The following is a 14,046-nucleotide window of genomic DNA, read 5'->3' on the forward strand; positions in this document are numbered from 1 at the left end:
TGAAACTCTGTCCCCCATTAAGCAGTGATTCCTCATTACCCCCTCCTCTCAGCCCCTAGTAAACATTATTCTACTTTCTGTCTCTATGAATTTGAATATTCTAGGTCCCCTCATACATGGACTCATACAGTATTTGTCCTTTTGTGACCGACGTATTTCACTTAGCTCAGTGTCTTCAAGGTTCCTCCATGTTGTAGCAGGTGTCAGAATTCCCTTCCCTTTTTTAAAAAAAATTAATTAATTAATTTATTTATTTTTGGCTGCATTGGGTTTTCATTGCTGTACGTGGGCTTTTCTCTAGTTGCGGAGAGTGTGGGCTACTCTTTGTTGTGGTGTGCAGGCTTCTCATTGTGGTGGCTTCTCTTGTTGTGGAGCACGGGCTCTAGGTGCAGGGGCTTCAGTAGTTGTGGCATGCGGGCTCAGTAGTTGTGGCTCGTGGGCTCTAGAGCGCAGGCTCAGTAGTTGTGGTGCACGGGCTTAGTTGCTCTGCGGCATGTGGAATCTTCCCAGACCAGGGCTCAAACCCCTGTCGCCTGCATTGGCAGGCAGATTCTTAACCACTGCGCCACCAGGGAAGTCCTCCCTTCCCTTTTAAGGCTGAATAATATTCCACTGTGTATATATCCCGTGTTTTGTTTATTCATTCATCCATCAGTGGACTTCGGAATGTTTCCATTTGGCTACTGTGTGTAATGCTGCTGTGAATATAGGTGTACAAATACCTGTTCAAACCCCTCCTGTCACTTTTGGGTGTAAACCCAGAAGTGGAACTGCTGGATATTGTAATTCTGTGTTTAAATTTTTGAGGAACCACTGTACTGTTTTCCACTGCAACACCCTTTCTTTCACAGCCTTCTCTGTGCCTACTTAGGTCAAAGCCATGCTGTATTGCTCAAGGGCAAGCCACAGCAGCCTGCATCACAGAGCCTGAACTTGTGCCGAGCCTGGGTCCAAGCTCAAGGGCTGAGCCAGGCCTTCAGGGCTCACTTGCCATTTGCTTAAGGCCTGGCGGCAGCCAACTGTATAAAAATAGCTGCTTGTCTTTGGATCGCGCTTCTGTACGCTGCATGACCTACCAAGGTGGAAATCCCACATGGCTGTCCTGGAACTGCCAGCCCAGGTTGTGGTCGTTAAGGGCCAGCTGCCCAAGTGTAAAAGTCCAGGGTATTGCACAACGCAGGCCACTGCCACTTGGTCCGACCAAAAGTATTAATATTTCACTGTTAACTTGTTCTTCACATTGTGTTTTGTCTTTAATGGTTTTTGGCACATTTCAGGGGGGTGGGAGATGGTGTGCAGTAAATGACCCTTCTCTCTTTTCTTGGGTTCTGAACCATTTATGAAATAAGACAAGAAGAATTTGAAACATTTAAGACAAAAAATCCCTTCTCTTGGAAACCAAAGGATTGGGGAAGAGGAGTTTCCCTTCTAACAACTTTGATGTGGGGTAAATGCTTCCTAGAAGCATTTAAATGATTTGTTGTGGAATTTTACTAAATGAATGCATGAATTGTGAATGAAAAAGCAAATGCTCCCTTTTGAGGGCCTGCTTCATGCACTGTGATTGGCATGTGTATCGCATTTAATGCTGGTAGCATGGCTGTGAGTCCATTAACTGTTTTATACAAGAGAAAGCTGAGTCTTGGAAAAGGTAGGGATTATCCCCAAGGTTTCATCTTCAGTCCGTGTTGACTGCAAAGCCACTTGGCCACACTGCCTTTTCTAAAAAGATGTGGATAAGGAAAAATGTGATACATGTGCTTTTTTTTAATGATAAAATTGATTTTTATTTACGTCTAATATTAAATTATATATTGGAAAGAAATCTGTTGCTCTGACCAAGTACTATTCACTTTCTTTTTTAATTGGAGTCTAATTGCTTTACAATGTTTTGTTAGTTTCTGCTGTACAATGAAGTGAATCAGCTTCATTGTACATATATCCCCTCCCTCTTGGACCTCCCTCCCACCCCACCCCCCATCCCACCTATCTAGGTCGTCACAGAGCACTGAGCTGAGCTTCCTGTGCTTTATAGCTTGTTCCCACTAGCTATCTATTTTATGCATGGTAGTGTATATATGTCTGTCCTAATCTCCCAATTCATCCCACCCTCCTCTTCCTCCACTGTGTCCACATGTCCGTTCCCTACGTCTACATCTCTATTCCTGCCCTGGAAATAGGTTCATCTGTACCATTTTTCTAGATTCCACATACATGCGTTAATATACGATACTTGTTTTTCTCTTTCTGGCTCACCTCACTCTGTATGACAGACTATAGGTCCATCCATATGTCTACAAGTGACCCAATTTCGTTCCTTTTCATGGCTAATATTCAACCCTTTTTCCCTTAAAACAAATAAAAACAACTCATTTCGTCCGGTTCTTAGGGTTTTACAAATATTTTCGTGAGTGGGTCTGACAACATAGGTAGATATTGTTTCAGTGGTTACAGATCTGAGAACCAGAAGGTTAGTGGTAGTGGTGAGGGCTGAAGCACAACTGCTGGTTAATATTAGGGTGAAGCAACCGAACTCAGCTGAGCCTGTCTGTTATGCAGGAGACACTAAATTAGGAGTTCAGTTAAAGAGTGTGAGTGTTGTGTAGAAGGGACCCAGGAAAGCGCTCATTTTATACAAAATGATTTGCTGTATAGAATGTACTGTACGTAGCACCATATGTGTGGGCCGCTGGCTGGAATGGTCACATGGCTTATGTGGGCTCTGTGTTCCTAACTGAGACACACGTGGGTATAAGAGACTTACCTTTGTAAGGGCCTCTACAATTTAGCATTCAGAATTGTGAAAGGGAAGAAAACTGAGAAGGAGAAATCTCAGGTTGGGATATATCTAAGTAATTTTTTTATATTTCATACATTATGTTCCTGAAATGAACGGTTTTCATATGTGGTCAATACTGGGAACATCATAATTTCAAATCTGTTGTTCATTCTGTCTGGATTAATGCATTATAGACTCTCATATACTCTTGTCAGGATATGGTTTACTCTTGCTAGTGAAAGTCATCTCAGATGACTTAGAACTTTGTCTATCATTTTCTTTCCTGTTTAATTGCACACAGCCCCCCAGAATCACACTCTGCCCCTGGCCTGGTACACAAAGACCAATTTTTTAGCAAGTAGAGGAAGGTGATTTTTTTTCTCTTTCATCCCATTCCCTAAATTCATACGTCTTCTCCACAAAATACATGCCATACAAAAGAAGTCTTAACAGGGATATTTTCTTGACTGTTACATTATCTCCTGGTATGGTTTTCTAAGACATATTTTCATGCTGAAGAATTTTTAGGCTTTTAAGTACCCAGGAGAAATGGACTTGGCCTGTTCCAATTTACTTGGAAAAAATACTTATGACTTATGTTAAAAGACCTGCTATTTTTTTACTAACTAACCTTTGATAAGTCATTTAACCCCTCCAAACCACATCTTTTCCCATCTTCTAAAATAATATCATACACTTATGTGAAAACTACTTAGGGGACTTCCCTGGCGGTCCAGTGGTTGAGACTTTGCTTCCCAATGCAGGGGGTACAGGTTTGATCCCTGATCAAGGAGCTGGGATCCCACATGCCTCAGGGAACAGAAGCAATATTGTAACAAATTCAATAAAGACTTTAAAAATGGTCCACATTAAAAAAAAAAAAATCTTAAAAAATACTACTAAGGAAGTGTTACTTCTTTTAGCTGTCAAATTTAGGAACTAATTTATTAAAATAATGTGGGAGGTTTCAAAAGTAGAGAAGTATGTTTTTGTTTGTTTTTCTTTTATAATCTGCCCAGGCACACTTCTGCATAAGGGGTCAAAACAAATGTCAAAACAGCTGGTGTCCTTTCAGAGGTAATTTGTAATCCCAGTGTGCCTGTGCTTGCTCCAGGTGGCTCATGTTTTGGTTATAGTTTCTGATTTTAAGTCAAGATTGCAATACTTTTGTTCTTTTGGGAGAGAAAGACATGAACATTTAAATTTCTCTTTGGGAAAAATCAGCATGCTTCAAGGGCAGTTTGGAGGTGTAGGAACTCCCCCTGGTGGGAGTCTGAAATATGTTGTACAGCAAATGAAACAATATTGTAGTTTATTTTTGTTATGTTTTCAGCTAACAGAAGAATCTTACTTAACATGGTAAATTATAAATTCATTCTTGGTAAATTATAAATTCATTCATGGTAAATTATAAATTTGTCATCAAGAATGACAAAATATTGGGCTTTAAATCGCATCAAATCACTGTGCAGATAGGATTTTTAATCATGTTCAAAGTCATAATTTTGAACTTTAACATAATTTCAACATGTGAAGAAATATTTTAGGCAAGAAAATTGCCTTGTCAGGTTAAGACCTATAGTTAAATTGTTGTAGATGAAACAAAACCCAACTTAATTATAAACGTATATGTTGAAAGTGTGTTGATATGGGTGTTTCTTTAAACTTTTTTTGGGGAAAGTTTCAGATCAGAAGCACATGCCAGATATCAGGTTTTGCTTCGTGCTCTTATTTTAGAGCCGTTGTTTATTTTTAGTTTCTTGCCCCTTTCAGGCTTGCACCTTTCAAGCAAACATCTGTGACTGTGCAGCCACTTCTCTTCCGTCATCAGCTGTCTGTTGAGTGCCAGTTAAGTGGCAGGCATTGTGGTAAAAGCACAGATGGGGGCTTACTGTCTGCTGGGACAGGCAGACCTTGAACAGGTTGCTGCAGTGTAATGAGGGGCATTATGGAAGGTCAGGTAAAAGGCGGTGTGGATGTGAGTGATGACACTTACCCCCTGGTGGTGTCAAGGACGACCTCCCTGAGGATGGTATTTAAGCTGGGACATGAAGGATGAATCAGCTTTAGGTAGATGGAGGGGAGGGTGGCTTGGGGATGCGAGTTCAAGGCAAAGGAACAGCACATTCAGAGGTTGAAGGCCAAATGGAGCAGAAAGTAGACCGGCGAGGCTGCAGCGTAAACAAGGATGTAGAGACAAGGCAGGTGCCCGGGTTTTGTAGCTACAGTAAAGGACTTGGGGCTTTGGCCGAGCAGGAAGTTTGTGAAGGGTTCTAAGCAGGTAGTGGCGTGAGCTGATTTGCTTATTCGTAAACTCATTCCTGGTGCAGTGTGGACAGTGGAGAGGAGAGGGCAGAGGTGGACACGGGGAGACTAGGAGGAAGTTGCTGTACCAGCCTGCCTGCCCGCCTCCCCCTCCCTCCCACGAGGGCAGGGGTCCATCAGCTTTTTCTGTAAAGGCCCAGGGAGTAGATAGTTTTGGTTTTGCAGGCCATACTCAGCTCTGCTGTCGCAGCACGAAGGCGGCCATAGGCACTCTGTGAGAGAAGGAGCGTGTCTGTGGTTCCAGCAAGACTTCATATACAAACACAGGCCGCGGGCTGGATTTGGCCTGCCGGCATAGCGAGTTGACCCCTGATCCTTCAGGTGTTTGTTAGGAATAAAGGGAAGTGAACGGATCCAGGGGCTGCTGAGGAGGTCCAGTCAGCAAACCTGGGGTCTGGGTCTGTTTGCTGGAGCTGAGTGAGGAGGCGAAGTGAAGCCGGTTTCCAGGTTTCTGGCTCAAACCACTTTATGAGTAACGAGACCCACAGCAAGGGCCTCGCTCTCTGGGCGTGGGTGAGGATTCAGAGGGGCGCCCAGCCGCTGGTTGCCTGCGTGGGTGTGCGGAGAGGCCTGCGCTGCTGAGATGAACGTGGGCGGCTTCAGCGTGTCGCAGACCCCCCGCGGGAGAGAGGGAAGGGGGCCGAGGTGGAATCTGGAGTGACTAACAGCTGGTGCCCGAGGAGGAAGAGCCAGCAAAGCAGGAGCCTAAGAGGACAGAGGAACACCGAGAGGAGGCGACGTGGCGGAGAAGGGTCGGGCCAAAGAGCTTTCTATCAGATTTGGATACGAGGGGGTCACTTATAACTTTGATTAACGCAGCTTCAGGGAGTAGTGGGCTTTCTTTGTGTATGTCTTTGATGTGGGACTTGCTCACAGAAAAACATATTCGAAAATCTAGCTCTTCCTTAAGATTTGAGGTTCAGTTTACAGGTGGTATTACCCTAAGTCTAGCTGATACTAGCAATTACTTTTTAAAAGAGCCTTTGGTTAATGTTTGGTCCTATTTACAAGCTTGGTTAAACCCCCTAACTATTTTTTACTACACTTTAAAATGTAATGTGAAAAAAAAAAAAAAGTAACGTGCTGTGGTTCCTCGGCATCTGTGGGGGAATGGATCCAGGACCCCCCTTGGATACCACACACCAAGGAAGCTCAAGTTCCTTCCGGTCTGCATCCACGGAACAGAGGATCAACTGTATTTTATTCTTGTTTTATACATTAATTGCTGAATGACAATTGAAGTGGTTAAAAATGTGTTTTTATATAATGTACTTAGGTAGTTCTTATAAATCTAACAAATTAAACGTAATTGTGGTGATTCCACGTAAAACGAAAGTCAGCCGAGGATTTGGGGAATGCCTTCTCACCTTGCTGAGATTTTCGGGTGTTCCGACTGTGACTGCCAAGCCAAGTGCCTTGTTTATAACCACTATGCGAGACACGTCACACTGAACAGAAGAGGAAATCTCACAGCGGAGATCCTTTAGATTCACGTGCTGCACTACCTGACTTTTCTGTGTATTCGCCGTCTGCTGCCCCCACCCTCCCACCCAAATGGCTGTATCCCTGGATTGACTTTGCATTTCTTTGTCTTCACAGTATGTCGATATCATCCCATGTGGCTGTTAAGATCTTTGAACTTTATGAAATTCTGCAGTCTTTTCATATACTTTTGTCTCTTCCATCCACGTCTCTTCCACACATGAAAAATGATAGCCGGTTGAATTTTGGGCATTTCCTGTGGTTTTCTCATAGCGTCTAAGCTCACTCTACAGATGGGAAGCAGACATCAGAACCGTTGATTGGCTCTTACTGGGTGAACCTACTTTAAAATAAGAGCAGACTCCTACGCTGGAACAAAATGTTTGAAAAGTATAAGAAATGCCAAACTACAGTGTTCCTGTGTATATTTAGAACATATTTATCTGCTCATTGCCATAATAGGAATTTTCATGTTGCCCAAGGGAGAGCTTATGATTTCCATTAGATGTAAGCTCAGTGACAGAAAAGATTTTTCTCTGTTTTATTCACTATTGTATTTCCAGTAAATTGAATTTTACCTAGCATTTAGCAGACGTTCAAATATATGGTGAATGAATGAAGAAATGTCCTTTCTGAATAAATGATAGATTGTTTATTATTGGCAGTAGATTGTGTCTTTTGCTTCCTTTTAATTTCTTTCTCCCCTTTTTTCTTCTTTTAGGCAGAAACCACTAACACTAGCCTCTTGCAAGTGCAACTGGAATGCAGTTTACATAATAAAGTGTGTCAGCAACTAAAGGTAAAATAAAAAATTTAGTGTTTTCTTCCTGCCTTCCTTCCTGCCTCTTTGCTTAGAAATAAAAAATAAAACAGCATGTTCTGTTCTTAGAAATGCACATACCCTTACCTTAAGTGCTTTTTCCCCGTGAAGTTCAAAACAAAAAAATTCAGATGATATTTTTGAGTATTTCCTTTTTTTCCATCCCTCCGATCTCAGAGTTGCTATGTGGAATCAGATGATGTTTTACGGCTACAAATGAGCATAATTGTAACAATGGAAAACGCCTCGAAAGAATTTGAAGAAAACACACAAGATTTGTTAGATCATCTCTCTATTATTTATGTAGCTACAGATAAATCTGAGACCTCAGGTAAGGTGGAATCTTTAAACTTTTCTGTTACAACATATTTTGATTAACCTGCATCATCATTCTATATCATTTACTTATAGATCATATCATTGCAATCCAAGACAGAGAGCCTTTGCTTTCATTATTAACACAGTGCAGTAGTAACTGGTTCTCAATCTGCATCTGCTAGTAAGGCTGTATTATTTTGGGGTAAATTAAGTGGCAACGGACTTCCCTGGTGGCGCAGTGGTTAAGGATCTGCCTGCCAGTGCAGGGGACACGGGTTTGAGCCCTGGTCCAGGAAGATCCCACATGCCGCGGAGCAACTAAGCCTGTGTGCCACAACTCTTGAGTGTGCGTGCCACACCTACTGAAGCCTGCGCACCTAGAGCCCATGCTCGGCAACAAAAGAAGCCACTGCAATGAGAAGCCCGTGCACCACAACAAAGAGTAGCCCCCACTTACCGCAACAAGAGAAAGCCCGCCTGCAGCAACAAAATAAATAAACAAACAAATAAATAAATAAAAAATAAATTAAGTGGCAACGGCAAACCATTCTGTGTTTCCCTGGGAAGAATTTTTCTTGGCGTTCTGAAGATAGTAAACTAATTAAATGGGCACGACAATCTAATATAAATATTCACGAAGTATTTGAAGTCTTGTGTCTCTTGTTTCTGTTTTACTGATTTGCAGAAGCTCAGTTGACCAAATCATGCTGTTTATATTTTTAATAGTTGGTTGTCTGCTGCTTATTCCTGGATGCCTGATCAGTAAGAGTAGTGTGAGTTTCAGTGTTCATTTCTATGAACTTTATCTTTGAAATTGTGTGTCCTACTTACCAAAAATAACCTAGTTTATCAGTTTAAGTTTCTAAGAGATTTTATAGGAGACACATATGATCTGTGTGATTTATCATGTGGGGTTTGCTCTTATCCATTGGTTATCAAGACAGTTCTGGTAAGTGAGAGTGTGTGTGTATGTACACACATATACACATTCAGAGAAAGAAATGGTACCAAAATATAGTTTTAAATTGGCAGTCTTAATTGTTGGTCAAACATTGTTTACTTTCCAGTCCTCAGAACTGACTGTAGTAGACATGGGTCAGCAGGAGAGCTTTCCTGTCCTTGGGTTCATAGTTTCTGGTGATTCCCAGAATGGCCAGGTAGACATCAGTGTAGAGGAGACTCCTGTCCCATGGGGAGCACTTCTGTTGGTGAGGATTAAAGGGAAGCCTGCATTTTGAGATCCAGGGTTTTATTTTTCCCCAGTGTGGTTGTCAAATAAGGAAATGAGGGGCTGTCTAATCAATAGGAGACCTTAACTTTATTTGAAGCTGTCCAGTTGGTTAGTTTCATCCAGGGGAGTAGTACTATGACCCTAAACTCAGACTTTTTCTACTGGTAGTTCATCATTTAGAGAGCCTGTGTTGACAGGTCAGTCTTTTTGCCAAGGTCCTTTTCCTTGTGACTTAATCAACAGAAAATAGCTCCTCACTTCAATTTTAGTGTTGAAAAGTAAGTTACATTTTTTTATAGAAATATGTAACGTGATATTTTAACTACTATATTAAGGTGTGAGAATGAGATGGCCCTTTCTTTTAATCTCATTGCTCTGATTCTTTTGGACAGATGATTCGGCAGTGAATATGTATATATTGCATTCAGGAAACAGCCTTATATGGATACAGGTAATTGTAAATACTTTCGTAAAGTGTAGTTTAAACTTACAAGTGTGTATTTAATTGCAGAACATGAGGATTTTTGAGAAAACACTTGTCTCTATTATCTTTTGCTTTCATTTAAACCCATTCTCCCTTGCTCGAGCCCATATTTGGATGAAGGTTGTCAGCACCCCTTCGTACCATTATAGACACGTGTGCTGAGCAGTTGTTCTGTATGCCAGTCTGAGCTACTTAGTCATTTTAACAGGGTTGATTCAAATTGGATCAGTCTTCTCCAGCTAAGAGCAGTACTGTGGATTGTTTTTTGTTACAGGATGTACATCATTTCTCACAGAGAGATGCCCTGTCTCTGCAGTTTGAACCAGTACTCCTACCTACTTCCACAACAAACTTTACAAAAATTGCCTCTTTTACTTGCAAAGGTACAGATTTTAAAAATATTGGAGATTGTCTTTTTATTTTCATTATCCAGTTGTTATGCCTGCAGTTCTTTCTGTGAAATGACTCACAACTACAGCGTAGGCAAGGCTTTAGGAAGTGAATGGGCTCAGTTTCAATTCCACAGACTTAACAGTTATAAGAGGTCGCATGATGGAAGAAGTGATGGTGATGCTGCTTTTATTCTGCCACATGTGCAGGATTTTGAGTTTATAGATCGTAATTCAGTTGGTGATTTGAAAGACCAGGTTGTATATGAGTCTGACGGACATACTGCTTTCACAGAGAGGTTGAGCTGCCCCAGGTTTGTTTCTTTGTGTAGAAATCGATGCAGAATGTCTAGCGAGTATAAACCCAATCCTATCTTCAGGGTCTTACTTATAGTTCAAAAGATTTCTGTAAAGAAATGCATTTTAAACATATGAAAACAAGCCCCACCTCACTTACATTGAAAGAAATGTTAACTTAAAGCAATACGTGAGATATAATTTATGACTTAGATCTATGAAGATCAGACAGAATGTTAATATCCTGTGTTGGTAATGATTAGGAAGAAAAAAAACACTCATATTTTTGACATGGGTATAAATTGATGCAGCCTTTTTGGGAGGGAAAATTGGCAATCTCTGTGAAAATTGAAGATGTGCCTATGTGGTCTCTGATCCTTAATTCTACTTCTAGAAGGTTATCTAGAGATACACTCTAGATGTTCAAAACTGTAATACAGGAATATGCATTGTTTGCGGCAGCAGAACAGTATAAGCCTCCACTGACAGAGAATTGTAGTTCATCTCTGGGGGCGGGGGGGGGCTGGCCTCTGCAGGTTATACGGAGCGTACATGGGCGTGCAGTGTCAGCAGTGTCCTTCTTCTAAGGGCATCTGTGTATTTGTATATGTTAGAGCACCTGGAAGGATGCTTGGGAGTCTGCTGGCAGTTGTTTCCTTTGTCTAAGGTAATGGGGAAGTCAGGGGGAAAGGTAGACTTCTATTTTCACATCTTTTTGTGACTGTTTGAATTTTGGGGGGAACCATATATATAGCTAAAAGAAAAAAAAGAGTTCTAGTATTAGTATCAGAGTCAAGAATTCAGTACCAGTGTTTTGATGTTCTGCCATGGCTCAAGGAATGCTTGAAACTGATTTGATACCTCAGCAGTGTTTTGCAGCGCGGACCCACTTTGGCTGTGAGCTCCTCCGTGCTCTCAGGTTGAGCTGCTCCTTTCTCACTCACACGTCCACACACGCCTCTTCACTGTTCACTTTTGTCTTCTCTGCAGACCTAAGGACTTGCCTCTTACTTAAGATCTTTGTAAAAGGAGAGCCACAAAGCGTTGACTCTCTTCCCCCCCCCCCACCAACGAAGAAATGAGAGGTTGCTTTAGGAAAGAGGGGTGGGTAGGTAGACAACACGTTCTGGGTAACTTCCTGGGCACCCAGCCAGGAAGACGGAAAGATAGTGTTCAAGAAAGGATTTTAATGGAGGCAGAAGAGTGAAGGAACTAAAACATTACAAATAAAACATTTATCTTGTTTTCGTTTGAGCATAATGAAAGAAAAGATACTGATACTTCACATTTATTTCCTCCTACCTCAAAACAGCTCCATCCTGTGACAGTGGGATGAGAGAAGACAGGAAGAAAAAAAACACTCCGACACTAAAAGCGTGCCTCTCCTCTCCTGTGGCTCAAGGGTGGGTGAATTCCGCTTTCTCTGGTATTGAGTGGTTCCCCTTCACCCCCTCCATCTAGAGATGATTTAAAAATATAACTGAGACTTGCATGATTCTCTCTCTGGACTTGCCTTCCCTACATTAGCACTGCGAGTAGGAAGTGAAAGGGTGGTTTGCAGGATAGGAGGGAAGAAGCTGAATGACGGAGTTCGTGGATCAGATCCAGGCCAGGCGGCCACATGTGGGAGAAGGGAGAAGTACTCCTGCACAGTTTCTGAGTTACATTCGGGTCCTGGTTTTGCCTGGTGGCCTCTGTGAGCCATCCTGGTCCTGGCCCCATTGCACCCTCTGGCCTTCATATGCTCCACTTGTGGGCAGGAAGGTTGAAGAAGGCAGTTTGTCTGGTCCTTGCCAGCACTTACATTTGTTCTCTGACATTTTATGCAGCTACCATTTTTGCAGTTAGAGGCTCATTCGCATGCTAACAGCTGTTGTACACACAGGGCTGATGGCATGCATGTCCTGTGTTCACAGGTATTTTCGAATGGACTCTTCTGCAACCCAGTTTCACATAGAGACTCATGAGAACACATCGGGGCTTTGGTCAATGTGGTACCTCAACCGTTTTGACCGTGGTGTTGTATTGAATGATGTGTTTGTTTCCAAGGAGACCAAGCGTGTTTTAAAGGTACACGTGGTATTTTTATCCAAGTTTATCCTATTTTACGCTTTGTTTAAAGTCAAATACTATGAAACTGATATTTACAAAATCTTTCACTTATGAATTTTAAAGCAAGTGTGTTTCTTTTAACGTTTTCAGAATTACATTTAGGCTGTCTTTATTTTTTTCAAACTATTGTTCAAGGAGCTCAAAGGAACCAGGGTACATCTTTTAGAGATATTTGCTGTTACCATTATTTAAAAATATTATAAATTATAATTTATTCTAAAAAGATTATATTTAGTAAAAAGAAGCCTGGTTCATGATACAATACTGGGTTTTTGTAAAATACTGCCTATGAACATTTCAAGATTATTTTGTGAAATTTAAAAACAGTTGTATGCTAAATATTAAGTGAAACCTATCATTTACATAAAAATATTTCAATATTTGACCTGGAAATAACTGAGTAAAATTGTATTTCTCAAAGTATAGAAAAACTTTAGTATCACACATTATAATGATTTTAATCATAATTAGCGTTAGTTAGGAAAGTAATTTCTCTTACTTCTTTTCTTTTTAGATTCTGAATTTCACTGGCCCTTTATTTCTACCTCCAGGCTGTTGGAAAATATTTTCTTTGAAACTTGCCGTTAAAGACTTTGCCATAAATCTATTCACCCGTGTATTTTTGACTACAAACATAGGTGCTGTTTTTGCAGTACCTCTACAGATTTACTTGGCGCCGACCAAGGTATTGTTTGCACAGTACATATGTGTTATAATTTTTGTAATAATTATTTCTTTTTATTAACTTATCTTACGGTGCTTGGACTTTATTGACTGAGTTGAGCTCATGTTTTTTAAGGCTGCCTAAGAAATTGAAGGATATTACCAGGCCAATCTTAGATGATAAATTGTTCAGTACAGAAATCTTTACGTGAAAAGAGTTTCTATTTCTCATAAAGTGATATGAGGTAATTTTCAAATGAAATAAGGCATTACAGGTCGATAGATCTCATTTTCACTTATTTCCAAAATGTATGGAGCAAGGAATATGTGCTTGCTGTAGCAAACACAGTTGAGCTTTTAGTACATACTTGCAATGACTTCAAATAAACTAAATCGTTAAATGTTTTATTTAGACCTCTGGTAACTGACTCTCAGCTGCTCATAATCCTTGAATTTCCTTAGCGGGCCAAATCTAAAGCCTGAAAGGGTTCACAATTAAGAAAATGCTTTCTAAAATCTGGGTATATTGTATTTAATTTAGATCTTATCTTAAACATGTCTCATTTTTTCTTAATGTTTCTTTCTTTTCATTTAGTTACTGTTATTGCTTCTTTTTGATCCAAGCTCTTCTGTATAATGCTGGGTTCTAATTTTTCACTATGAGACATTCGTGCAACCATCTTTATGATTTTTCTCACTTATTAGCGTTGGTGTTTCATAGATAGAAGTGCCTCATGTTTAGCTAAAAGCTTAAAGATAGGGCTTCTAAACTTACGCTAAACAAAATGTAAGGTTAATTTCATTCATCCATATTTTGAGCAGGGGAGGTTTCTTAGAAATTTCCTTTTCCCACCAAGGGATGCATACCGGAAGCGTGACTGGGAGGGAGCAGGCAGGCTGCAGGAATGTGTGGAAGCAGCAGGTCTGTGCTTGCTGAGCCTAGGAAGTGCGACATTCATTTAAATGTCCTGAGTAGCTTAGGAGTTACTATGGATTAGAGTACAGTTTGTTAAAAACCCTACTAAGAATGTCCTGAGACTAATTTAATCTTGAATTCAGAAGGCAGCTTGGTGTCTGTCAGGCCCAAGGGGTGTCACTGTGGGCATTGATTATTGCACAGAATCCACTGTAGTGACCCTGCCTGTG

General features: G+C 40.9%; 2 protein-coding genes across 10 annotated transcripts in view; one reads left to right on the forward strand and one right to left on the reverse strand.

Moving 5' to 3' along the window:
- Positions 1 to 14,046, reverse strand: part of TIGD4 (tigger transposable element derived 4) — an 827,821-nt gene that overhangs the window by 765,431 nt on the left and 48,344 nt on the right. The gene's annotated exons all lie outside the window — the stretch shown is intronic.
- Positions 1 to 14,046, forward strand: part of TMEM131L (transmembrane 131 like) — a 158,243-nt gene that overhangs the window by 92,135 nt on the left and 52,062 nt on the right. For all 9 annotated transcript variants that reach the window (XM_082463494.1, XM_082463496.1, XM_082463499.1 and 6 more), the window contains 7 exons: positions 7,308 to 7,385; positions 7,584 to 7,737; positions 9,348 to 9,406; positions 9,714 to 9,822; positions 11,438 to 11,528; positions 12,042 to 12,195; positions 12,752 to 12,922. In XM_082463494.1, coding sequence (XP_082319620.1) covers positions 7,308 to 7,385; positions 7,584 to 7,737; positions 9,348 to 9,406; positions 9,714 to 9,822; positions 11,438 to 11,528; positions 12,042 to 12,195; positions 12,752 to 12,922 — 816 coding nt within the window. The remainder of the gene's footprint in view (positions 1 to 7,307; positions 7,386 to 7,583; positions 7,738 to 9,347; positions 9,407 to 9,713; positions 9,823 to 11,437; positions 11,529 to 12,041; positions 12,196 to 12,751; positions 12,923 to 14,046) is intronic.

This window comes from Balaenoptera physalus (assembly GCF_965194825.1).
Source record: "Balaenoptera physalus genome assembly, chromosome: 5".
NCBI classification, from domain to species: domain Eukaryota; kingdom Metazoa; phylum Chordata; class Mammalia; order Artiodactyla; family Balaenopteridae; genus Balaenoptera; species Balaenoptera physalus.